Below are 27864 nucleotides of genomic sequence, written 5' to 3' on the forward strand. Positions count from 1 at the left end.
TGAGAGACTCCTAACTCTGGGAAACAAATTAGGGGTGGTGGAAGGGGAGATGGGCGGGGTGGGGGGTGACTGGGTGACGGGCACTGAGGTGGGCACTTGACGGGATGAGCACTGGGTGTTATTCTATATGCTGGCAAATTGAACACCGATAAAAAATAAATTTATTAAAAAAAAGAAAAAAATTTGGAGATATTCCAGACATTTTTCCATCATTAAAATCTAATTAAATAGAATTGTAGTTAGAGAACTACTCTGTAATGATGTGATTCATTATAAATTTATTGATATTTGTTTTATGGCATAAAATTTTGCATAAGTTACTATGTATCTCATAGTTAACTGAAAAGAATGTGAAATCTTCTGTCATAGCATGTAGTGTTCTCTAAATGTCAGTTAGGTCAAGTTGCTTCATAATGTTGTTCAGTCCTTTATATCTTATTGAATTTCTGTCCACTTAATCTATCAATTATTTGGAGAGTGTTCAATTTGTCAACTATAATTTGGATTTGTCTATTTCTCCTTACAGTTCTATTAGTTATTTTCTTCACTTATTTCAAATCTTTAAAATCAGGTATATACCTGTTTAGAATTGTCATATTCTCTTGACGTGACTGCATTATTATTGTGAAATTACCTTTCTTATCCTGGTATTATTCTTTTCTGCAATATCTACTTTGTGTTTTATTAAAATAGTCACTACAACTTTCTTTTAATTTTATGTTATATTATATTATATTATATATTATATTAATATATGTATTATGCTATCAGTAATTCATATATTAAATATATTAAAATACATATTAAATATTTATTTATCTATTTAGGAGAGAGATAAAGAAAGTGTGAGCAGGGAGAGGGACAGAAGAAGAGGGAGAGAATTTCAAGCAGGCTCCCCATTAAGTGTGGAGCCCAACATGGGGCTCAGTCCCAGGACCCTGAGATGATGACATGAACTGAAATCAAGAGTTGAGTGCCTAACCAACTGAGCCACACAGGCACCCGCTTGGTGTATATTTTTCTACCAGTTTTCTTTGAATCTAATTAAGTGTTTATATTTAATATGGTTACATAAGTGAGCTTATAATTGTTTGCTTTGTTTTTTTTTTTTTTAATTTTTATTTATTTATGATAGTCACAGAGAGAGAGAGAGGCGCAGAGACACAGGCAGAGGGAGAAGCAGGCTCCATGCACAGGGAGCCCGATGTGGGATTCGATCCCGGGTCTCCAGGATCGCGCCCTGGGCCAAAGGCAGGCGCCAAACCGCTGCGCCACCCAGGGATCCCTAATTGTTTGCTTTGTTTTGTGCAAAATACCAGTTGTAGTTTTTTTTAAAAATCCAAGTTGACAATGTTTATATGCCTTTTTCCTTTTCCTCTTTTCCTGCCTTCTTTGGAAGTAAGCACTTCTATGATTTCACTTAATAATCTTACTGGCTCATCAAATGCTGCCTTGTGTTTTGTTTTTTTGTGACTTTGTATGCCTTAGTATATAGCTTATTATCAACTTATTATTGTACTATTTCATGTGTAGATAAGAATCCTACAATGGCATACCCCCATTTCCTCTCTCTTAGTGTTTAGGCAGTTACTCTCATATGTTATTCTCCACAATGTATACTGAATTTTTTTCTATAAACATTTACAGCTACTTGAGATTTCTAAAGTAGGAACAATATATTGTGTGCTTGCCCACATATTTACATTTCTTGTGCTCTTTATTTCTTTGGTAATCTCTAGGTTACATTTGATATCATTGTTCCTTTACATGAAGGAATCTAACATTTTTTGAAATGTTGATGCTCTATTTTTTTGTCCAATTTTTTTCTCCCTTTGTTATTTTAAATACTTTTGATAGAGATAAATTCAAGCTTGCTGATATTTTATTCTCTAAATTAATGTCTAAATTAGTCTTACTCCTCCTATCCAGTAAATTCTCATTTCATATAGTTTTTACCTCTAGAAATTTGCATTTTCAATGTCTCCACTTTTTATGTTCAGTCTTTTTCTATCTTCTTTAATCTATGGAACACAGATTTAGCAGCTATAATAAAGCCCTAACATAGTAGCCCTGTCTAATCCTATTATTTCTTCTATTTTGGATCAGTTTCAATTGATTGATTTTCTCTTTATTGTTTTCCTGCTTTTTTCATGTCTGGTAGTTCTATTGGATGACAGAGATTGTGAAGTTTACCTTGTTTACTGCTGGATCTCCTTATCACCCTATAAATATTATTAAGCTTTTTTGTGCAGTAGTTCAGCTAATTGGAAACAGATTGATCCTTTCAAGGCTTGCTTTAAACTCCATGTGTGACAGTGTAGCAGCCTTTATTTTAGAGCTAATTTGACTCTACTTCTGAGCTAATAACCTTTTGATTATTGTACTAGATGCCCAGTTAATCACGAAGTTTTCCACTTTGGATCATGGGACTGTGATCTATTCCTTTCCCTAAGTGTTCTCTAGAGATTGTCTTCTCTCCCCTTTTTGTGTGGTTCTTTCCCTACTTTTGGATAATTTTCTCTCTTGCCTGCAGTCATCAGCACTCAGCTGCAGATTTGAAAGGGACCTTGTGCAGGGAATTGGAGCAGAGCACCCTTCCCTTGTGCATCTGTCTTCTCCAGGGCTCATGCAAACTCCATCTATTTTGGCTTCCTCAGACTCCCAGCTCCATCTTCTGAATTTAGGATGAACATAGGGCTCTATATGGGTTTCACTTCCCTGTGTTGCAGCCTGGAAACTCAAGTGAGTAAATTGGGGGCAATTTTAGGGCTCACATTTGTGGCCTCTCACTGAGGGATCACTATCCTGTGCTTCCTGTTGTCAAAAGCCTGAAAACTATTCTTATATATTTTTTTGGAGATTTTAACTTGTTTTAAGTGAGATTAAACCCAGTTCCTATTATTTCAACTAGCTAGAAGATGCCTCTGATTCATTCTTGAATTATATTTTAAAAGTATGCATTTATTCATTGAGAAATGTATTTTTTAGAAAAAGATATTATATTTATCATGTTTAATATTTCATATATTATCTAATATCCTCTTAAATTGTAAAAACTTTTTCTATATGTTTCTGAGAGAATTCATGTGTATTTATGAAGAAAATTTAGAAATGTTTTTAAAATGGAAACCTGCATTTTGAAAAAGAAAACAAATGCATGATATTTTCTACTTTTGGGGAGGATCTGTTTCTTGAGTTTTTAACCAGAAGAGAATGAAAACTATTAAGTCAACTCTAATTCTCTTTCCATTTATCCTTTCTTTTAAAAATTATTCTCATACCACAAGAGAATAATGGGCAAAAAAAACCCCACAAAATAAACAAAAAAACCCCCACAAAACACTGAAGTGTTCTTTTCTTTTCTTACAATCTCCTTTAGGTATATTACAATGTTTTTACAGTATAAAAAAATCTATGCAGATAGTAGTACGAGTGTTTGGAAGCAAGATTATTTGACATTGCAAATACTGAAACCATACTTTAGGAGATTGTCTTATGTATATTCTAGTTTTACAAGTTGCAATAAAATATACAAGTCCATAGGGAACACATGATAAGCCATTAGAACAATGTGTAGAGCTATATGTTTTTCCTGCAGAATACACAAACACCAAGAGACTTAAATCCAGACATTTTGATCTTCAGCTACATTCAGAGTACCATGGAAAAAGTGTGAAGACACTATCTTTTTCTTTACAGAAGAACCCAGTATCCCTTTGTTGTACAGACCACTTCTCAGTTTATCAGTTTTGTTTTATATATGATTTAACTCAAACCCACTATAAAATTACAATAATGTCAGAATAAAATCTAACATAAGAAAACAAATGTTTTAAAATATTACTAAATACTATGTTCAACTACAAGGTTATTTACTACTTATTTTATTTTTACAAAAAGATACATAGAAATTCAAATGTCCATTCTATTTTATGCCACTTTAAGTAGGTATTAAATATATGTATAGGGGCCAATATGTTGATTGAATTAGTTGCATAGAAATATTAATTATGTTATTTATACAATTACTAATGATGTATTATTAGCATTCATGTCTCTCAATAAAATCTGCATGGAATGCTAAATTTTAAAACTTGAAATGAAATATATATAACTGCTATTTAACAATTGATATGTTTCTATTCCTCTTAATAGAATAATAAAACTAATTGGAGATTCTTCTTTTTCTGTAGTCTGCATAATCATTTAAATACCATTTGCCATGCTTTCCATTTTGAAGGCCTTAAAAATATTGTAGGATTTAATAGAAAACTAATGAACTCAAAAAATTAGTGTTAATTTTACTAGCAGTTTCCAATTAGGTTTACAGGAATCTTTTATTAGCAGTTTGGAATCTCTATGACCAAGCATGTGTAATGGTTGGTAAATTTACTGAGATTTCTAATCTAAACAGTGTATTTTATTGTATCATATTATCTTACAACTACACACACCCTTCTTTCTCTGAAATCCAGAATGAAGTGATGTGGCAAGCATTTTAGAGTAGATAGTTCATATGCAGAGTCAGCTCTGAGTAAAGCTCTACAGCATTCTATGTTTTGTTTCAACATATGCAGTCATTGTTTTAAGGACCCTCCCTCCTTCTATGGACACTCACTTTTGCTGCCTGAACTTCCATTTTTGTTCTACCATTTCCACTATATCAGAAATGGATATCATGATTTCACAGAAAGTAACATTAACCTTGAATACATCTTTGGACCCAATAAGCAAGTAAGAATAGATAAAGGGAAAAATACAGAGGTGAGGAAAGAAGAGAAGAAAACCGTTTTCTTATTTAGAAGAATTTAAGTTTTCAAGCCAAAAAGAATGGCACTGTATTAAGAAATCTTAAAATATCAGAAAATTTGCAAAGCATGTTGTGTTTGATATATCATGTGAGCTCCAATCTAATTAGTTTAGCCAAAAATTCTTCTTCCTATTTCTTGCATTCTTAAAGTGATTCAGTAAATATTTTTTTGAGCATATGCCATGTGCGCAAGTCAGCAGAAGAGGTGGAGTATGTGGAAAATGTGTCCTTAGAAGGACTTTATGTTTCAGTTTCACAATTACTTTTCATGATGGTCTTTGGTTGACAGCTTCTTATGGGTCTTCTTCTCACTGACCTCATTAAAAAAAATTACAAAAAAAAAGTCATTGACATACTACTACTTAGTGTTTAAAAGATTTACCTTTAAAACATAATAAAGTATTGATCAAAAATAATTAATGATATCACTACTAAGGTTTTTATTGGAATGCCTTACAAACTTTACAAATATTTTCACTAACATCATATCAAGTAAAAAACATAATTAAATTAGTATGTATCTTTTTTTAAATTTGATTAAAAAATTTGTTACATTAGATTTAGGTGTACAATATAGCGATTTAACATCTCTATATGTTATGCTATGCTACAATTATTACTTCTTATTGACCCATAATTTGGGGATGCGGCTTCTCTGACCTGTCCTACTAGAATAGAGATGATAATGTTGATATTAAAAACAAAACAAAGTAAGCTGTATAAATAAAAATTCTTAAAAACAAAGAGGTAAATATGCTCTTCCACATCTTAGTCCTTGTGTAGAATTTGGTAAACTATTTTTTTACAACACATATCTTTTATATTGAAAGCCTGCTATTTTTCTCTTTTTGTACGTCTAAGCAGAATTAATTTATTTTATTTTATTTTTCAAAGATTTTATTTATTTACTTGAGAGAGAGCAAGTGGTAGGGAGGAGCAGAGATTGAGAGAGAGAGAGAGAGAGAGAGAGAGAGAGAGAGAAGTGGACTCCCTATTGAGCAGTAAGCCCAATGAGGAGCTGAATAACAGGACCCTTAGATCATAATATGAGCCGAAGCAGATACTTAACCAACTGAGCCCCCTAGGCACTCCTAAGCAGAATTTTAAAAGAATATAAAATATAATGCTTATGATAAGAAACATTATTTTTTATCATGAGAAGATGCAATTATTAGCAAATCAAAACCACCAACCTATACAAGAGTAATATATTATGACCAAATGGTGTTAATTTCAGGAATACAAGCCTAGTTCAATATCAATTTAATGTTAACTACTGCTTTCCTTATTCCTGAAAATTTTCCCTATTCTGAAATCTTTTTTGTCTGAGATTAATTTAGCAACTCTAGATTTCTTTAAGTAATGTCGTCATGTTGTCTCTTTTCCCGTATCTTTACTTCTACCCTATCTGAGTCTTCATATTTAAACTGGATCTCTTTTACATAACACATATTTGGGAATTGCCCTTTTTAAAAATCTATTCTAACAATCTCAGTCTTTTAATTTGTGAATTTAGAGCATTCATATTTAAAGTGATTTTTGATATACTTGAATTAATACCTGCCATGTTCACAATGGCTTTCTATTTGTTGCACTTGTTCTTTATTTCTCCCCCCACCCCTCACCTTTTTTTCTTCTCTGGTTTTAATTTGACCATTTTATAACATTCAACTTTCTCTTCTTCTTAGCCTATCAATTACATATGTATTTAAATATATAAATAGGATATATCAATTATATATGTATATAAATAGAGTTTAAAATATATGTTTTTGCTGTTTTGTTTTTAAATAGAAGGCCATCTAAAATATCACTTCCCCTTCTACTCACCAGAAAGGTACTGTGGGAACCCTGGTGAAGTTCCTAAAGGTAAAACCCAGAAATGCATGAGGGCCCACCTAAAACTGTAGCTCCCAGTTGTTTCTACTCCTCTCTCTAGTTCACACTTAGCTCCTGTACTCATCAAAATTACCATTGAAATGTTTTTACCAGTGTATGACTCCAGCAGTTTCTGGCTGTGATAATCTGAATTCACCTGTCTCTCTAGATTTTAGCATGAATTCCTGCCATGTGTGCCCAATTCTTTGAAGAGTCCAACCAAGTAGTATGATTTTCAGTTTGTTCAAACTTTTACTGACTGTTAGGATGGGAGTGATCACTTCCAGTTTTTAACACGTTGAATTGAAATCAGAAGTCACCTTCATCTGTTAATGTTTGGCTAAGATTAATGTGCCAGATACTACAGTGACTAATACGATAACTAAAAACTTCCTTTGCTTTTTAATCATTTGTAAAGAAAATATTTTTCAATTTCAGTTGTACTTAAAAAAAGTTCATTTTCAGATAATAAGATTTTGTAGCATCAAGAGATAACATCATATGCATAATAATGAACTGCTTTGTCTTGAGCTAATGGTAAATCAGATTTGTTACAGGGTGATGGCAAAATTATGTCAGCGTTTTTTACATAATAAAAAAATCTACATTAGTTTAAACTTCTCAGTATTGAAAGTATGAAATTATCATAGAACATGCAGGGTTGTAATAATGATTAAATCAAAAGACAAATGCTGCTGCTCAATCTATATAGGTATTATGAGCGGTGATTCCGTTCCATTATACAAAACAAATCTGTTATGATAAATCATGTTGTAAATATTTATTTAGTGCTTTTACAATCTTTTTTTATGTTGGGGATGTTTTGGGGCTCATAAAGTTATATATAACCACCATAAAAAGTGAATGCTTCTGATTATAATAAATAATAAAAATAATTTATGTCAAAATTAGTACTTCACAATTTTATGTACCTCTTAAAGGGTATCACAGATAACTTAATTTTTGAGGCATACTAATTTGGTGATGGAATTTTCAGTGAACACTCACTAATAATCCGGGCAGTAAATAGAAGAATGCCTCAACCTTTGCCCTATTAACCCAAACATATTCTTTCTGTGTCAATTGATATAACTATACATTTTTCCTTCTTTAGCCAGTTAATATGGTAGATTACATTACTTAACTGATTTGCTAATATTGAACCAACATTGCATCCTGAGAATAAAATCCATGACGTATAGTTCTTTCTTAAACAATGTTACATTCAGTTTGTTAATATTATATTGGGGATTTTTACATTTAAGTTTATAAGAGATATTAGTATGTAGTTTCCTTCTTTTATTTATTTGTCAGCTTGCTAGCTTTTTATTTTACTGCTTTTGTTTGTTTTCTGGAAGAGTTATGTAAAACTAATGTTAAATCTCCTTAAAAGTTTGTTAGAATTCTCCAGCAAAATAAACTGTGATATATTGGTGATATATTTTTGGGAGAGCTACTTAACTTGAAGTTCAATTTTTTAATGATTATAGGGCTACTATCTATTTATAAATATGATTTATAGAAATAGTGAGGAGAAAGATATTATATTTTATGTATATTTATTGGCTCTTTTGTTGTTCATTCTTCCTTCTTAACACTTCAACAGTTATTACTTTTATCATTTTATTTGTTCGAAAATCTTCCTTTAGCCTAGTCACAAGTCCTTTTATTTATTTATTTATTTAAGATTTTATTTATTTATTCATGAGAGACACACACACACACAGAGGCAGAGACATAGGCAGAGGGAGAAGCAGGCTCCATGCAGGGAGCCCGAGTGGGACTTGATCCTGAGTCTCTAGGATCACACCCTGGGCTGAAGGCGGCACTAAACTGCTGAGCCACCTGGGCTGCCCCTTTTTATTTTTCTTTTGTTCAAGAATGTCTTTATTTCTCCTTAATTCCTGAAAGATAGTTTCACTAGTTACAGATTTCACAGCTGACACTTCTTTTCTTTTGGAACTTGAAAATTATGCTGGTTCTGTGTGGCTTTCATGATTTCAAATGAGAAATCAGCTGCTATTCAAATGTGTTTCTTTATAAAGAATGCTCTTTTTCTTTCCAATTACTTGAAAAATTTCTACTGTTTCTTTACTTCCAGAAGCGTAATTTTGCTGTGCTTTGGTGTGGATATCCTTAGGTTTATCTTTTTTTGCTATTGATCACCAATATGAATCTGTAGGTTTGGGTCTTTTGCCAAATCGGGGATATTTTATCCATTACTTCTGTGCATACTCTTTCACTTACACTCTCTTTTTTTCCTTCTGGAAGTCAGATTGTACATCTTTTGAAAATTTAATTTGTTCCCATGGGACAAATTCTAATGATCTGTTCCCAATTTTACTTACTCTATTCTCTTGTCATCTCCACTCTATTTGGTTTATCCATTAAAAAATTTATTGTTTTGGGGGATCCCAGGGTGGCTCAGCGGTTTAGCGCCTGCCTTTGACCCAGGCCTGATCCTGGAGTCCCGGGATTGAGTTCCACGTTGGGCTTCCAGTGCATGGAGCCTGCTTCTCCCTCCTCCTGTGTCTCTGCCTCTCTCTCTCTCTATCTCTATCATAAATAAATAAATAAATAAATAAATAAATAAATAAATCTTAAAAAGAAATTATTGTTTTTTTTAATTCTCTAATTTGAATTTAGTTAATTTTTAGATCTTTTTATTTTCCTTTCATTCCATTTCAATAGAACTTGTAAGTGTATTTTAGAAACAATTTTTTGATGGCTGCTGTAAAATTCTTGTCAGTTTATTACAATATCTGATTCATCTCGGAGTAAACATTTGTTGTTAATTGCCTTTTTCTCATTCAAGTTGAGTTTTGCTTTGGGGGGCTGTTTGTTTCTTTGTAGGACAAACGACTTCAGTTCTATTTCAGATATTTCATCTAACATATTGGGCAACTCTGTGTCCTATTTAAATATTTTAATAGGAAGTCACACTGTTTATGTAGCAGTAGGTACTGCCCTAATAATTTTGGACTTTGGTTTTCGAGTTTAATTTGCACATTTGAACATTTGTAGTGTTACTTTGTTTTGCTTTGATTATCTGATACCACTGGGATCCTACTTCTGGTGCCAATTGACAACATAGAAGATATTTTTGCCTACAACCACCAGAGTTTCTCACTGAGGAAGAAGGGGCTCATGTTCCTGGAGGCAAAAGGACTCTCATGGTCTAGTGAAGGAATTTCTGTTTCCTTTACATTATTCTCCATACGTCTGGCCATTCTGACCACAGAATGTGTGAGTGATTTTCTTATACCAAGCAATTCTCTGATTCTCTGTGCATATCAATTGGATGTCCTATAATTTAATTCAGGTCTGAAGCTATCTACTTGGAGTTAACATCAGATCCCACAAGTTAAGGGCTCAGTCCCTCAAGAGTCCCTCCTCCCCCTCCCATTTCAGATATAATCACAAGTCCCAGGTGGCTACTTGTACTTCTGGCAGACGGGCTATAAATCAGAAGTTCCTACAACCCGCTTCTTGGGCTCAATAACTTGTTAAAACAGCTCACAGAACTCAGGAAAAGAGTTTACTTACTAGATTGTCAGTTTATTATAAAAATATACAACTCAGAAATGGTCAGATGGAAAATATGCATAGGACAAGGTATTGAATAGGGTCAGGAGCATCCATACTCCTCTGGATGCTCTACTTTGAAGTAGAGCCCTCTGAACTCTGTACACTAGGGATTTTAATGGAGGCTTCATCATGCAGGCACAATTAATTATTAACTCAATCTCTACCCCTCTACCCCCATTGGAGAATGGGAGCTAGAACCAAAAGTTCTAAGCTTCTAATCATGATTTGATTTTTCTGTTGACCTGCCCCCATCCTTAAGCTCTGTAGGAGCCCACCAAGAATTACCTCTTTAAAACAAAAAATGTTTCTAATACTCAGGAAATGTTCCTATCACCCAGAAAATTCCAGGGAATTTAGGAGCTCTGTGTGAGAAACTGGGATCAGAAATCAACTATTAGAGGAAAAGATCCACCTACCACCTTAACAGTTTGGAGAAATATAAAAAAATAAAATAAATAAATAAAAAAAAATAGGGACTTGGGAGCTCTGACCAAGAGCCAGGGAAGAAGACCTAAATATATGTTTCCTATTATTTCACAATTTCACTTGTGAATCTTTTTTTCTTTTTTACCTTTTTCTTCTCTCTCTCTCTCTTTTGTGCATTATTTCATATTTGTTGGTGTTGATTTCCATAGCATGCTCTAAACTCCAGAAAAAAAATAGTGAAAAATAAACAGGAATAAATAAGTTCAAATTGCAACAGGGGATGCAATTGACTTCATAATTCCATGTCATGAGATCTTAGAAAGGCCAGTGACGACAAAATTAATGTTCAGCAGAAAATAAGTGGACTGAATTTCTCCTAGGCTACCCCCCCTCTGCTGATGGCCTTTTCCTGAGAATTCAACCCTGAGTATCCTATCCCTAACTCAAACTGTGTATCTGTGGCAAATGGTAAGATTTCATTCTTTTATGGCTGAGTAATATTCTATCATCTATCTATCTATCTATCTATCTATCTATCTATCTATCAATCATCTATCTATCTATTTATATGCTTTTTTCAGGGCATTTTCTCTAGGCATTTGTATATATGTTCAGGTCTATATCAAAATGTCTGACCAAGAATGTTTCCAAATTTCATTATAGTGAGTCATTTATAAAGCAATGATTCTTATGCTTTATCCATGAATAGACCTAGAAGGTATTATGCTAAGTGAAATAAGACAGAGAAGGACAAATGTCATCAGGTGATTGTTTGTTGTTGTTGTTTTGTTGTTCTTGTTTTTTCAGGATTTGTTTTTGTTTGTTTTGGGTTGGTTGTTTTTGTTCATTTTGTTTTTGTTTTTGTTTTAGATTTACTCCCGCCTATGGGAGACAAACATATGGAGCATGGCCTTTTGTTCTGACATATAGTCCTCCTACCTCACCTGGGTCTCTGGGTAGAGGAGAAGTGTCTATAGCCTTGTACTAAAAGAGCTTCTTCTCGCTGCTTGCTCTAAGCAAGAAGGAACCACTTTTTTGGAGGTATAGTCTTCAACTGAGACTTTTGGCAGGACTTTTGTTGGATTCAGAGTTAAAATGTACTTACTTGAATCACCTTCTGCTGCTATGGTGGTGGTGCCAGACAATGGTTCTTGGTTGCCTTCTTCTATCGGGTGGGAGAACACAGATGTCTGGGTCTGTTTTTTTTGTTGTTGTTGTTCTGTTCCTAATGTCCCTAACCAGTTCACCTGCTTCTTACCATTTTAGAGTTTTCCTTGGTTGAATCCTGAATTATTTCCTGGGTTTACAGTTATAATTAAGTTTGAAGAATAGGAAGAAATAGTTCTATAACATCTTGTTAGTACCAAAAATGTTTTTTTTTTAATTAATTAATTTATTTATTTATTTATTTATTTATTTATTTATTTATTTATTATTTTATTATTTTAGAGAGAGAGAGCATGCATGTGATGGGGAATAGTCAGAGGAAGAGGGAGAGAAAGAAACTCAAGCAAACTGTCCACTGAGTGCTAAGCCCCAAACAAGGCTTGATTTCAGGACCCTGAGATCATGACCTGTGCTGAAATCAAGAATTTGTTGCTTAACTGACTGAGCCACTCAGGTGCCCTTATTTTATTTATTTGTGAAATCAGTATCACTTTCAGATTAGATATTTTTTTCCACTTGACACCCTAAGGTGATCTTAATAATTAAGGCAGTGCCTAGAATAACAAATAAATGTTTTATTTTATTTTTTTAAGATTTGTATTTATTTATTCATAGAGACACACAGAGAGAGAGAGAGAGAGAGAGAGAGGCAGAGACACAGACAGGCAGAGGGAGAAGCAGGCTCCATGCAGGGAGCCCGACGTGGAACTCGATCTCAGGTCTCCAGAATCACACCCCGGGCTGCAGGCGGTGCTAAACCGCTGCGTCACTGGGGCTGCCCAATGTTTTATTTTAATAAAGAAGAAATGGTAGTTTAAATTCTAAAGTCTATAATATACATGTCATTCCACAATAAATTTTTCATAAGCAGGTCGGCTTTACTTCCTTATTTATATCAATAACAAAACTTAAGAGTTTTATACAGATGTTTGTTTCTGCAGTTGTTTGAAAATATTGGTAACACCACCTTTTTTTGTCTATCTTAATTGTCAGCTATAGATGTAGATAAAAGTGTTTACATTTAAAAAAATGTTTTTTCCAGTTATCTCTTTGACTATACAACTGGTTCAATTTGTTTGGGTCATCTCTAATTTGATTACTTTCCGATTTCAACCATTGAACATGTTCCTTCCTTTCACCTATAAAACTCTATCTCTGGCTCCACTAGTTTTCATTTGCAATGCTTCTCCTCCTTAAGTTCCTAGGTAAGCTGTTATTACCATAGAAAACTCCCACCTAACAACAACCCATTCTAAAATACCTTCTTATAGGTGATAATCTAAAATCACTGTATTTTCATCTGTATTTCACTCTTTTCCCCTAATAGCATATAAATGTCATAAGGATACAGAATTTGTCTTATTTATCCATGTATTCACACCATCTTGAAGAGTGCTTAGCAAAGCATATAGTTAACACATAATAAATATTTTAGTGAACAAATGAATAATCAATTATAGTGTTTTTTTCCTTTTTTATTATTTATTTTAAAAATATTTTATTTATTTGTGAGAGACACAGAGAGAGAGAGGCAGAGACATAGGCAGAGGGAGAAGCAGGATTCCTGATGTGGGACTTCATCCCGGGAGCCTGGGATCACGCCCTAAGCCAAAGGCAGACACTCAACCACTGAGCCACCAGACATCCTTTTTATTCCTTTTTAAAATTATTTTTTTCCTAGTAGTAAGTTAGTGCTTCTAAACTTCTATCATAGCCTCTGACACAAGATGAAAGTATAATATATAATAAATGACAAACTCCTAGTACTATTTACATAATATCAAAACAATTTTGTTAATATTCTATCATCATTCAGGGCATTTTCTTTAGGCACTTATATATGTATTTGTGTCTATATCAAAATTGGCCAACAGCTTTTACAAATTTCATTATAGTGAGTCATTTATAAAGCAATTGTTCTTATGCTTTGTCCAACCAGATTGCAATAATTTCACAATAAGAAACTATTTTTCTGTTATGAAAATATCTGCATGGACAAATTGAATTAGATATGGTAGTCCTCCATCATCTGGGAATAGAGCTTCTACTTTTTTCTCGGCCATTCTTTTTTTTTGTAAAGATTTTATTTTTTATTTATTCTTGAGAGACACGGAGAGAGAAGCAGAGACATAAGCAGAGGGAGAAGCAGGCTGCATGCAGGGAGCCTGATGAAGGACTCGATCCTGGGACTCTAGGATCACACACTGGGCCAAAGGCAGACACTAAACCGCTGAGCCACCCAGGCATCCCTTTCTCTGCCATTCTTAACATATGCTTCATATTTTGCTTCAAGATGCTGCTCTAACTTCTACCAACATTTCTTTATTTTATATTTTATTACATATTTATATAACAATTTGAACTTGTCACAGCACAGCTATTTTGAAATTGAAAATTTCATTTGAATCTAATAAGTTCCCTCTAAAGAAGACAGATGATAAAACAAAGCTCAGAGAGCATAAGGGACTGCATCTGTGTTGTGCAGGATATAGCCAAGAACCTTGCACATTTACATGCTCAAGGTATTTTAGCCTGTAATATTTATTCTTTGTATGTAACATGATAATATTTCAATACCTTTTCCTTTTAAAAAATATTTGAACCAAAGAGTTCTTACAAAATACCTAAATTTATATTCAGGAACAAATTAACCCAGCTTATTAGATGTCCATGCATTTTTCCCCAGAATAATGAGTAGAGAGATCAGAGAGATAGTGAATCTTTTCCTAACTTGCCATAAGAAGGATTATCATTCACAGAATATTCTTACATTCACACAATAAATACTTTACATATTAAAAGCCTGATTGACCTTTAAATTCTTGGATACCTTAACTGATAGAAAAACTGATTCAGAAATTTAGCAAAGCATGTTATGATGCATTCAACTAGTGCATACATTTATGAATTCTAATTTCTTAGAATGTCTTAATGCCCTAAGTAATATTATCTTAAAGTTTTTATTTTTTATTTTATTTTTTTTAATATTATTTATTTATTTATTCAGAGAGAGAGAGGGAGAGAGAAAGAGGCAGAGACACAGGTAGAGGGAGAAGAGGGAGAAGCAGGCTCCATGCAGAGTCTGACGCGGGACTCGATCCCAAGTCTCCAGGATCACAGCCTGGGCTGCAGGCGGCGCTAAACTGCTGTGCCATCGGGGCTGCCCATCTTAAAGTTTTTAATTTCACAGTGCACTTTTATGTATATTTGTAAAGTTCATTTGCAGCTGGTAAAAAATAGTGACTTAAATTGGCTGAATACTCTTTTATTATTATCTTGCTTTAACAGATAATAACTCTAGAATTGACATTTATTTATTTTTTAAAGATTCTATTTATTTATTCATGAGAGACACACAGAGAGGCAAAGACATAGGCAGAGGGAGAAACAGGCTCTCCACGGGAAGCCCGATGTGGGATCAATCTCAATACTCTGGGATCACACCTAAGCCAAAGGCAGACGCTCAACCACTGAGCCACCCAGGTGCCCCTAGAATTGACATTTAAACCCATTTTGTGTTTCAAATGCTACATCTTTCAATAGGTTGCTTATATTGAGGAATATTGAAGTAGTTTAATTTTTTTTTTATTTTTTTTTTTATTTATGATAGTCACAGAGAGAGAGAGAGAGAGAGGCAGAGACACAGGCAGAGGAAGAAGCAGGCTCCATGCACCGGGAGCCCGATGTGGGATTCGATCCCGGGTCTCCAGGATCGCGCCCTGGGCCAAAGGCAGGCGCCAAACCGCTGCGCCACCCAGGGATCCCTGAAGTAGTTTAAAAAAGGGGTTCAAGTAAGCCAATCTCCTAGGAAGGAAAACACAGGACTCTAATAATAAGCAAAATGGAGATATCAAGACAAAGGAACGGTTACTTTGTCAGTAGATAGCAAAGCCTCCATCATCAGGTCGGTCTTTGGAATAGGATTAAATTTTCAAGATGTTAAAGTCCTTAGACTCCTTATCAATTATATACCTGAGTAGTAGAAAAGAGGAAAGTAGTCAAAACCATGCATTAGGGCTTCATGATCAAAAGAAAAGATAACTATTACATGTGAATTTTGACTACTAACAACTATTCCTTGAACAGAGGAAATACCAATTCCTAGGTCTCTGGCCTTATAAGGCATGCTTGCATCTGTGCAGAGGATTGGCGCATGTAATCTCTGTGATAGGAAGATAATACAGTCACACCCTAGTGTGGCAGTGACTCCTCCCAAAACTGCTGAGAGAACAAACTAAAGCCAAATAAACAAAATCTCTTTTCTAAGTTTGAGGTCCATTGCATTGACATATTAACTGATTTTATCAACCTACTTGTGTGTAACTAATTCACATCACTGCACCTCTTCTCCCTACTTTGCTCATTAAGGATATCAGATCATTTCAGAGGACAGAATTTGGGAACATATCCATGTATATCTGTATGTTTTATGTATATAGATAGATGTGTGTACACATAACTCACAAATACACATATAAACATGAACATATCAATATATCCAATATCTAAAACCACATTATTTTAGTAAGTTTAGTTACCCATATTTCTAATTCTATTCTTCAATTGTGAGAAGCCTGGCTCCTACCATCTTAACATATTTATCTATTCCATTAGTAATTATTCGATTCTAAACATTTCATATATTTGGTTATATTATAAATGACACCCCTTTTCAAAATTTTCATTTGAGGCACCAGAGTGGCTCAGTCCATTAAGCATCTGCCATCAGCTCAGATCATGATCCCAGGGTCCTGGGATTGAGCCCTGCGTTGAGCTCTCTGCTTAATGGGGAGTCTGCTTCTCCCTCTCACTTTGCAGCTACCCTGCTTATGCTCTCTCCTTCTCTGTCAAAAAATAAATAAAAATCTTAAAAAAGATGTTCATTTAATTGTTCATTACTAATATACAGAAACACTATGGGTTTTGTATGTTGACTGTACACATTTTCGATCTGTGCAGATGTGTATGTGTTTTAAAATACACTTCAATTTTTAGAGCTTAGTGTTAGTTTCACAGTAAGATTGAGGAGAAAGTACAGAGAGTTCTGTACCCCTTGCCACCATATGCATACACAGCATCCCTCACTATCAACATCTTATACCACAGTGATACATCTGTTACAATGGATGAACCTACACTGATACATCATTCTTACACTTGGAGTCTATAATTTACATTAGGGTTTACTCTCAAAGTTGTACATTCCGTCGGCTTGGACAAATTTATAATGGCATGTGTCCACCATGTTAGTATATACATAACAGTTTCATTGCCCTAAAAATCCTTGCTCGACTTATTCATCCCCCATAATGTCTAGCAACTGCTGATCTTTTTTACTGTCTCCATAGTTTTGTCTTTTCTAGAATGCCTTGTCCCTGGAATCATACAGTATGTACCCTTTCAGATTGGGTTTTTTTTTTTTTTTCTCAGTAATACACAGCTAAGATTTCCTCCTTTATTTTCATGACTCAGTAGTTCATTTCTTTTAGCATTGAGGAATACTCTATTGTCTGAATTACTGCAGCTTACTTATTTATTCACTTACTGAAAGACATCTTATCTTTGTTGCTTTCAACTTTTGGCAGTTATGAGTAAACGTTTTTTCATACACACCAGCATGCAGGCCTTTGCGTGGACATAGTTTTCTCAACTCATACTAAATATTGTGTTTGCTGAATCATGTAACAGTAAAAGGTTTTTTAAAATTTTTGTTTCAGGTTTTTATTTAAATACTAATTAGTTAGCATATAGTATAATATTGGTTTCAGGTAAATTTAGTGATTCATCACTTATCTATAACATCCAGTGCTCATCATAAGTGCCCTCCTTAATCCCCACACTCATTTAGCTTATCCCTCCATGACCACCTCCCCTCCTGAAACCCTCAGTGTGTTCTCTGTAGTTAAGAGTTTCTTATGCTTTGCCCCCCCCTCTCTTTTTTCTATATTCCTTCCCCTAAGTTCATCTGTTTTGTTTCTTAAATTTCACATATAAGTGAAATTATATGTTATTTGTCTTTCTTTGACTGACATTTCACTTACCATAATACTCTCTAGCTCCATCTATGTGGTTGCAGATGACCAGATTTCATTCTTTTTTATTGCTGAATAATATTCCACGTTTTATTCATATTATATATGAATAAATACACATACACACATATATATGTGTATGCACACACACACACACACACACACACACACACACGCAAACATGAATCTTTTTTATCCAGTCACTAATCGATGGATACTTGAGTTGCTTCTATATCTTGGCTTTTGTAAATAATGCTGCTGTAAGTGTAGAGGTACATGCATCTCTTTGAATTGGTGTTTTTGTATTTTTGGGTACGTACCCAGTAGTCTGAGGACTGGATTATAGGATAATTCTATTTTTAACTTTCTGAGGAACCTCTATACTGTTTTCCACAATAGCTATACTTTTTCACATTCCCACCAACAGTGAACAAGTGTTCCTTCTAGTCCTTGACAACAGCTGTTGTTTCTTGTGTTTTTGATTTTAATCATTCTGACAAATATGAGGTGATACATCATTGTAGTTTTGATTTGCATTTCTCTGATGATGATGAGTGATGCTAAACATTATTTTCATATGTCTATTGGCCATCTGGATGTCTTCTTTGGAAAAATGTCTGTTCATGTCTTCTGCCAATTTTTAAATTTGATTATTTGTTTTTTGGCTGTTGAGTTTTATATCTTTATAGACTTTAGAAACTAACCCTTTATCAGATATGTAATTTGCAAATATCTTCTCCCATTCTGTAGATAGCCTTTTAGTTTTGTTGATTGTTTCCTTTTCTGTGCAGAAGTTTTTTATTTAAAAAAAAAAAAAAAAAAGTTTTTTATTTTTTTGCAGTCCCAGCAGCTTAATAGTTGGTTTAGTTTCCCTTGCCTCTGGAGACATATTTGGGAAAAAAATACTAGGGCTTATGTCAAAGAGATTATTTCTAGGATTTTTATGGTTTCAGGTGTCACATTTAGGTCTTTAATAAATTTTGAATGTATTTTTGTGAATGTTGTAATAAGACAGTCCAGTTTCTTTCTTTCATATACTGCTGTCCAGTTTTCCCAACATTATTTCTTAAAAAGACTGTCTTTTTCCCATTGGATATTCTTTCCTGCTTTGGTGAAGATGAATTGACCACGTAGTTGTGGACTTATTTCTGGGTTTTCTATTCTGTTCTATTGATTTATGTGTCTATTTTTGTGCACGTACCATATTGTTTTCATACCTACAATTTTGTAATATAACTTGAAGTCCACAATTGTGATGCCTTCAGCTTTGCTTTTCTTCTGGAAATTACAATTGATTTTGTTCTATATAATTAAAAAAAACTACACAAAAATAATGAAAAAAAATGCAAAGACAAATCAATATTAATGGAGGAAGACAATATTGTAAGCATGGCAGTCTATAATGTACACATTTAATACAACCCTAATATCATTTTTTCAAGCTCTTTTCAAATATACTACCAAACTCTAGATTTTGTATTTTTAATAAAAAATTTAAATAGTATTAAAATGTGTAAAGTAAGTGCAATGAGGACTAACACTACCAGATTTTAAAAAATAAATAAACACATTTTAATTATTAAAAGTTTTTTTGCCACATACATTTAAAAAAGAAATCCAGTGGGGTTCCTGGGTAGAACAGTCAGTTGAGTGTCTGACTCTTGGTTTCTGCCTAAGTCATGATCTCAGGGTCGTGAGATCGAGCCCCACATCAGGCTCGACACTGAGCATGGAGTCTGCTTGAGATTCTCTGTTCCTCTCCCTCTACCTCTCCTGCTTTCTTTCTCTCTCTCTAAAATAAATAATTAAATCTTTAAAGTCAAATGGTAGAATAGAATGAAAAGTTCTTAAAGTAGACACATATAATCAGAGTAGATTTTATAACACAAATGCATTAGTGCAAACCAATAGGAAATTATACTATTTAAACATGGTCCAGGGAGAAAGGGAAATTAAGAAAAAAATATATTTGGAATCATACTTCTTATTGTAATCAAGAAAAGTTCCAATTAAAACTGCAATTTAAAACAATAATAAAGCATAAAAACTTTAGAATATAAGAGTGAAGGGCTCCTGGCTCACTCAGTCTAAAGAGCATGCAACAACTCTTGATCTCTGGGTCATAAGTTCGAGCCCCACATTGGAGGTAGAGATTAAATAAAAATAAAAATAAAAATAAATAAACTTAAAAAAATTAATATAAGAGTGATTTTTTTTTTATTGTAAATTTGGAACCTGGAACATATTTCTAATTGTCACTCAGAACCAGGAACCATTAATATAAACAAAAACAAAAACAAAAACCTTTGGGACAGAAAACAAGCATTTCTTTACTTTTACAAAAGGGTGTCAGAGTGGAGCAGGGAAAAGTGCAATTCAAAAGACAAAGTAATGCATGATAAACTGGGCAAATAAATTTGCAATTCATCTTTCAGGAAAAAGTCTTGATCCCCCAGAATGTGAAGTTTCTGAAAGGTGTAATAAAGAAAAAAATAAACAATAGAAAATAGCTGATTTATATGAAAACATTGTTGGCAGGAAAGTATATTAAAAGCTACTTAAAGGGGTACCTGGGTGGTGCAGTCAGTTAAGCATCTGACTCTTTGTTTCACTCAGGTCATGCTCTCAGGGCCATGAGATGGAGCCCTTTGTTGGGCTCTGCGTTCAGTGGGGAGTCGGCTGAAAGAGTCTTTCTCCCTCTCTCCTTGCCCCTCCTATCCTGCACCCGCACACGTTCTCTCTCTCTCTCTCTCTCTCTCTCTCTCTCTCTCAAGTAAGTAAATAAATATGTTTTTAAAGATTTTATTTATTCATTCATGAGAGACACAGAGAAGCAGAGACATACGTGGAGGGAGAAGCAGGCTCCCTGCAGGGAGCCCAATGCGGGACTTGATCCTGGACCCATGGATCATGCCCTGAGCCAAAGGCAGATGCACAACTGCTGAGCCACCCAGGCACCCCAGTAAATAAATCCTAAAAATAAATAAATAAATAAATAAATAAATAAATAAATAAATAAATCTCCTTAACCATCTGAAATGCTCAGCTTCATTTATAAAAGAGAATTTCAAATGAGATTACACTAATGATTACACTAATGATTTGGAATCATACTTCTTATTGTAATCAAGAAAAGTTCCAATTAAAACTGCAATTTAAAACAATAATAAAGCATAAAAACTTTAGAATATAAGAGTGAAGGGCTCCTGGCTCACTCAGTCTAAAGAGCATGCAACAACTCTTGATCTCTGGGTCATAAGTTCGAGCCCCACATTGGAGGTAGAGATTAAATAAAAATAAAAATAAAAATAAATAAACTTAAAAAAATTAATATAAGAGTGATTTTTTTTTATTGTAAATTTGAATTTACAATAGAAACGTAGAATTCTACGTTTGTATCATGTCTATAATGGAGTAGCTTGTGTTAGATTAACTCTCACACAGAAAAACTTTAAAGTCTGAACAAAATTAAAACAAAGAAACAGAAGCCAGCTGCTTCAATATATGAAAGAGCAGTCAAGGCATGTAGGCTCCAGGGTACAAGATCCTGGAAGTAGGAGAACCTGATAACATAAGCTGGCCTTCCTCAGTTGAATTATCCTCTTTGTGATATTTGTGAATTGGTGGCTCTGGGTTGCTAGAGGAAGACATCAACTAGAGTTCTCTGTAGTCTCATGAATCTGTACTGAAGCAAGTTGGATTTATTATTTTTTACTGGATTTTAGAATATTCTATACGTCTATTAAATAAATACACTCAGTATACCATTCAATATCTGCTTCTAAAGCTAGTTTGGCTCTCCTGCTTGATACAGAGCATGAGATGTTTTTGTTGGCATAAGAACACATTCCTGTGGCATGTCTTGGGTAATCAGTATTCCTTCTCAGGTTCCAGAATGCTGAGACTGTCTTAGAGACATCTCTGGGGTGCCAAATACAAAAAATTACTGAGTTATACCATTGAAAATCATTTGTGCTTATGAGCTCTTTTTGTCCGACAATAATCAGAGTGTTTTATGGTGTAGCTGGTTCTACATGTTCTGTCTGTCTTCTTTCCACGAATTCTAGGTACCTGTGATCATAAGCAACTCTGCCCAAGGCACCTATTCCTCATGTCTACATTTTTAAATTCTTGCAGAGCATATGCCTCAGGCCAGTTGTGGGCTATAGTATTAGGAGTTTTCTCTAGAGATCACAAGGTTCTCCATCCAGGAAAACCAAAGCTTTGTTTGAATTGTATAATATTTATCTTGTGAACTAATTATTAGCAAACTAGTTCTAGTAATTGCTGTGAACAAGATAGATACTGAGCTGGTTCAAACCCCACAAAAATGGTCATCCTAGGGAATTCAAACGCCAACTATGATGGGATCTTGAGGTTTCCTTATCTAAACCATGACCAAGCTAATTTGTCCAACACAAGAAAGTTAAACTCTTAGCATGATGTTATAATCATACTATTGCACTCTTCTTCCTCTCGTTAAACATCCTGAAATATCTCTGAGTTAATTTCTGATTTTCATTCTCTGATATGGACATTAATAAAAATAGCATATTCTCTGTGCAGTCTTTATGACTCCCTGCTTACTCGAATGCAGTTCTGTAATGACATCTCTTTGATTTGAAATGATGATGCATGAACAAGTAATATCTGAGAATACAAAGAATTTTGCCCAAGACTGCATCCTTTATAACACCTCAGAGTCACCATGGGGATAATTATTGGCATGGAGCCATTTAACTCTCAAAAATTATTTTAAGCCCCTTAAATCACATTTTTGTTTCAAACAGACCATATTGGAGTTTCATAATTAAGGCATATAAATTTCTCTTCTGGCAAAATTGTTTCCTTTTGTCTCTGCTGTGTTGGATATACTCTATCGTATACAGTTTGGTAGAGGACCTCTTAGCAATTCCATCTACATTGGAGCCAACCCACAGTACAAGATCTTTTGGGCTCAGACATCTATATTTTTCTATTTCTCAGTAACTTCTCTTAGATTCTCAAATGTTTAATGAAATTACCATACAGTTTTTGAGTATTTAGCTCTATCAATTGCTGGTTAAATTGGCTCCACATTTATATCTGTTAGAATCTCAGTGGCTATTATGTTAAAAAGGATCCCACAGATTCAATTGTCTTCTTCCCCTATCTCACATTAAAATCAGCCTCTGAAACTGGATATATTTGTCTATTTGCAGTGATCTAAATTTTTATTACCTCAATATGTGTATTCATATTTACTATACTTATTCATGTTAATTAGTTGTCTGGTACTAATAATGAAATGCCAAGGATTCTGATGGCCAGCCATCTTTTGGACTATACAGTGGCTGCCCTAGCAGTGGCTCAGAGAGGGTCCCTAGTTTTTCTCTCCTTGTCAGTCATGAAGTGGGAACTGGGCACTTGATTTCTCCAGCTAATTGAGTTTGTCTGCTATTATAGTACATCTTAATATGTTGTATTGCCTCTGCTTTATCCTGAGGAGGAGTAACTCACTTTGGTAGCATGTAATTCTGCTGGGGAAAAAAAGCCCCCCCCCTTTTTTTTTCATCAAACTTTGTGGCTTTGAGGTAAGATGTATGACCTTTCATTTTGTAAACACCGTATCTACCTCAATGAGCCATGCCTGATTGGTTTCAGTTTCCCTTGCTCCTTAACTGTTAACAACTTTCCTTCTAGCTTCTGGCTATTAACCTTCATTTTCTCTTTATGACCCTTAAGTGTATAAATATCTTTATTTCCCTGACATTTGAGTATTTTATTTTCTCTAAGTTTTTGGGTTCATACTTTCTTCTTTATAATATACTATTCTAAACCCACCTCATATATTAGAGTAAGAGTTCATAGAGCATCTCTGTGTTGTATGTATTATATCATTGAAGACTTTTAACACTGTCATTTAATTTAACTGAAGAACATATGAGCAGTAGATATCACTGAATGGGGAAAAATGGGTAAAATTTTAGCGTTAAGCATAGTGTAGCTTTGAAATTTTTTTTTTTAGAAATTATTTTTATTACTTTAAGAATTTAACCCTTCCTGTGGAACATTTTTGTGTCAAATAATACTCTGCTCACCAGAAGTAAGAAAAAGATAGATAAAGGAGAAGTAGGTGGTGTTAGGGTTTGGATTTAAGAAGTTAGACAGTGGTAACCACAGTCCTGATCACAATTTGACTTAAGGGTTAAATCCAATAGCAGCAAAGAAGAAAATAATATAGAACATAAGGAGTAGTGTTTTCCCTACTTTGCTTTTTTGATATGAAAGGCTCTCTACTAAAGACAAATTTTTGGTGCCATCTTTTGTTCTCACCTTCATCTACTATAAGAAGGAGGTATGAATTACCTGGCTGATGTTTGACTCAACAAGGTAGACCTAATATATTTACAGTTTATGAGCACAAACTGGACCAACAGAGTCAACTTATGTTGCTTCCATATAGCCTAATAGCATCTAGAGGCTCCAGTTGATTGGATAAAACTGAATACAATTTCATCCCATTTATCCCTGGGATAGCCTTATGCTCAGAGATATTGGGTGATGTGAAGACTTGAACAAATTTTTCTTCTTCTTTTTTTTTTTTTTTTTTGTTTTGAGTTGTTCCAGTGTGGAATAATTTTCTTGTATCAGGCTTCCTGATATAAATTTCCTCATCAGACATGTGACCCAAGATTTTAGTGGATATGCAAATAGGATGAGTGGTTAGAAGTAGGAAACATTAGCAACCCAATTTGGCCCACTGGTTGACCCATACATTTTTTTTTTAAGTAACATCATCAGTAATAAAGTGCTTTCATTTATATTCTAATAATATAATAAGTAAGTTATCAAAATAGTTTTAAACTTTATATTCATGTGTAGAGTAGTACATTATTAATTTACTTAATACTAGAGTCTACTAGAGTTCTTATTTGGATGCCACCAAAAGAATGTGTTGCCATGTATTGCTCAGCATTTTGCATTTTTCTCTCACTTCATATGTTTATATATGTACTGAAATATCTAAAATTTTCAGGAATGGCATCTTGTTTTTAGTGCATAAGCCAGTGCTACTGCCTGAGTTGATCCTGTGAGTCTAATTTGTCTTCAATTTCACTTGTTTTATATTGTCTAAGTGTGGAATAATTGCTATTTTCATGAACAATAATTCGTCCTGCACACTTTAGAAAAAATAAGATACTAAGTCACACATGGCAGTTCAAATATGACATATACTACCATTTTAAAAGGGATTTATTTTTGTATGAAGCATGTACATTGGCATATCCTTATGCAGGGTTATGTGTGTGTGTGTGTGTGTGTGTGTGCTATAAATGAAGTGATAATGGATGGAATGGATGTAGTACGTAAATGGATCACAATCAAGTACCTTTGAAAAATACAGACCCCAATCAAATATCTAGGCAGAAAAGGTCACTCAGCTACCTTTTCTTCTCTGGAAATTATAAAACATAATAGTTTTTTATAATTAGGTGAATTTCAGCTCATAGTATTTAATTGATGTGAGCTTTTGTGTGTATATGTATGTGCTTAATCCCTACATGCATAGTGATTCACATGTGGAATATGTGAAAACAAATATAGGGAATGTTCAGTAAAGCTTAACCCAGTAAATTTAATTCAGTACTTAGTTTACTGGAGAAGTAAAAACTATGCTATTATTTTAGTGCCTTATTCTATAGACTCACTTAGCTTTTGGGGCTAACTTTATTGAGATTCTGCTTATAATCTCTGTGATCTAGGTATACATTGCTATTCTCTTCATATTTCAATAACATTGATTAGCATTCAATGCAGTTCTATTGAAAATAGCATAATTTTATATTCTTAAGGCTAAAGGGTACAAAAACTAAAGTGCATTTTTGCCTCATCTCCAACACTAATATAGCATGATATTAGACGATTATTGCCATGAGAACTGCATGATAGGGAGGGCAATGCAATTGTCCTCTTCTTGTCTATGAAGGAATAAACACAATTTACATATCATTAAAGAGTGAAATATATTAAAAAGCACAAAAATGCCATTAAAACAACATCTTCATATTTATTAGGTATCTATATATGTAATTTCTACATTTTTTTAAATCAAAAACATTCATATTCAAAAAAAAAGGATACTTAGCATTCAAGGGATATTTTAGTGGAGGAGACCACCATGAGGACAGTATGAAGTTTGATTTCTGCTGATAGGTTTCAGTCTTAACCACGGTTTATAAAATGAGCAATGGTTGAAAGATTTCTTGATAACATCACAGGAGCTCATTTCCACAGCAGCACCTTCCCCAACCTACAGAGCCTTACTATGGTGTTCTGGTTAAGTTCTAATTTGGATAATTAAATTCCACCTGCATATCTGACTTCTTACAGTTTTCAGCCCTTTTTGCAATCTTCTGTTATTTCCTGTTTTGAATTGATGACTGCTGTGCCCTGTGGAACCGAGGCTGCATAATGCACAGGAAATTATTCACTCTGCTTCTGCTGCAGTTGCGGTAACATAACCATCTCTGGCTCCATTTTTCATTTCATTGAAAATTTGTGAAATAAAATCACTTTTCCCTGTTTCTGTTCTGCTAGAAAAATAAATTCCATGGAAACCTATACCTCTTCAATTTCTATTAACATATGTACTTATCTAACTGAAAGTTAAAAGACAATATTTTTAAAATATGTGCAGACACTACACAGTGTACCTTTAAAGATTTTAAGCAAAACTTGCACAGTTAATATTGTTTAAAATAAACCTTGTTTCATTAAATTCAGATAGCAACCTGCTTTTCATGATTGAGATATTCACCATAAGTCTCAGGTATAAAACTCAACCTATATGTGTACTTTGTAAATAATGTATGTGTCTGAATGCAAACTCAGGTCATATAGTTCAATTTTGGGGGCAGATGACTATATTTGTTGTAGACAAATTGCAATGGTTCTGGTACCAGCTCATTTTCATCAAATCATTCTAGAGAGAAAGTATTTCATTCACGTTGTTGACCGTGTGCCCCAACCCCGCCTCTGCCCTCATTTTCTAGACTCAGAGACTGTCCAGTTCCCACTCCGCCTGTGTCTACAGTAATATGGAGTGCATGGTAATGAGCATGATAGTACAAGCTGGGCCTTTCCTCTTCACACAGGTAAACCATAGATTATATCCTATTCTAAAAGGAAAAATATATTACTTTTAGGTTTATTACTCAGTATAACCATATAAATAAATGTGAAGTTCCAGTGGGTTTAGATGAAAGGCAATATTATCAAAGAAATATATAGACTCTGGCAATGTTTAATATTTCAACATAAAAAACAGAGTATGATAATAAAATGAGTACTTTGAAGTCAATATTAATATATACATCTTAAAGAACTACAGGTATACAATTTACATAGACTTAAGTTTATTTTCTAGCTGGATTTTCTTCAGTGAATATATATGTATGTGCACATATACCTATTATATTAAATCAATATTACAGAATAGAACATAGTACTTTTAATTTGAAAAAAAGTTCTCATTAATTCATCTCAGCCAATCCAAGTTAGAAATAAAACTTATAGATTTTTTGCTTTAAACTTTGAAAGTGTTATACAAAATATAATTTCCTTTGAAATGAAGATATGTCTATGTTATCCTACAGAAAAAATTAATTGTGTGCATATGCATGTGTGCACATGTGTCCTGCCTCTCTGTAGTCTAATTGGGGATAGAAGCATATACCTAAACCTGACCTCTTTGGAAGGCTTAAGTCTCCCCTGCCTCACTTAGAACAAAATAGAATGTGAATCAAGAAAATAAATGATGACATCAAGAAGAAAGTGGAGTCACTGTACTAGTAAGGGAATAATAAAGTAGTAATTGGATGACAGATTACTTTCTTTCTTTCTTTGCTTCTATTTTATTATCTTCTATAAGTTTAATAAAGTAACTTGAATTTGTAGGCCTAATGCAGCCAGGTGGCATCT

General features: G+C 33.8%; 1 protein-coding gene across 1 annotated transcript in view; it reads left to right on the forward strand.

Annotated features, from left to right (window-relative positions):
- LOC140626765 (uncharacterized) overlaps nt 1–27864 on the forward strand; it is a 441573-nt gene that overhangs the window by 278268 nt on the left and 135441 nt on the right. The window contains exon 4 of the mRNA XM_072814510.1: nt 26937–27038. Coding sequence (XP_072670611.1) covers nt 26937–27038 — 102 coding nt within the window. The remainder of the gene's footprint in view (nt 1–26936; nt 27039–27864) is intronic.

This window comes from Canis lupus, chromosome 38, assembly GCF_048164855.1.
Source record: "Canis lupus baileyi chromosome 38, mCanLup2.hap1, whole genome shotgun sequence".
In the NCBI taxonomy this organism is placed as follows: domain Eukaryota; kingdom Metazoa; phylum Chordata; class Mammalia; order Carnivora; family Canidae; genus Canis; species Canis lupus.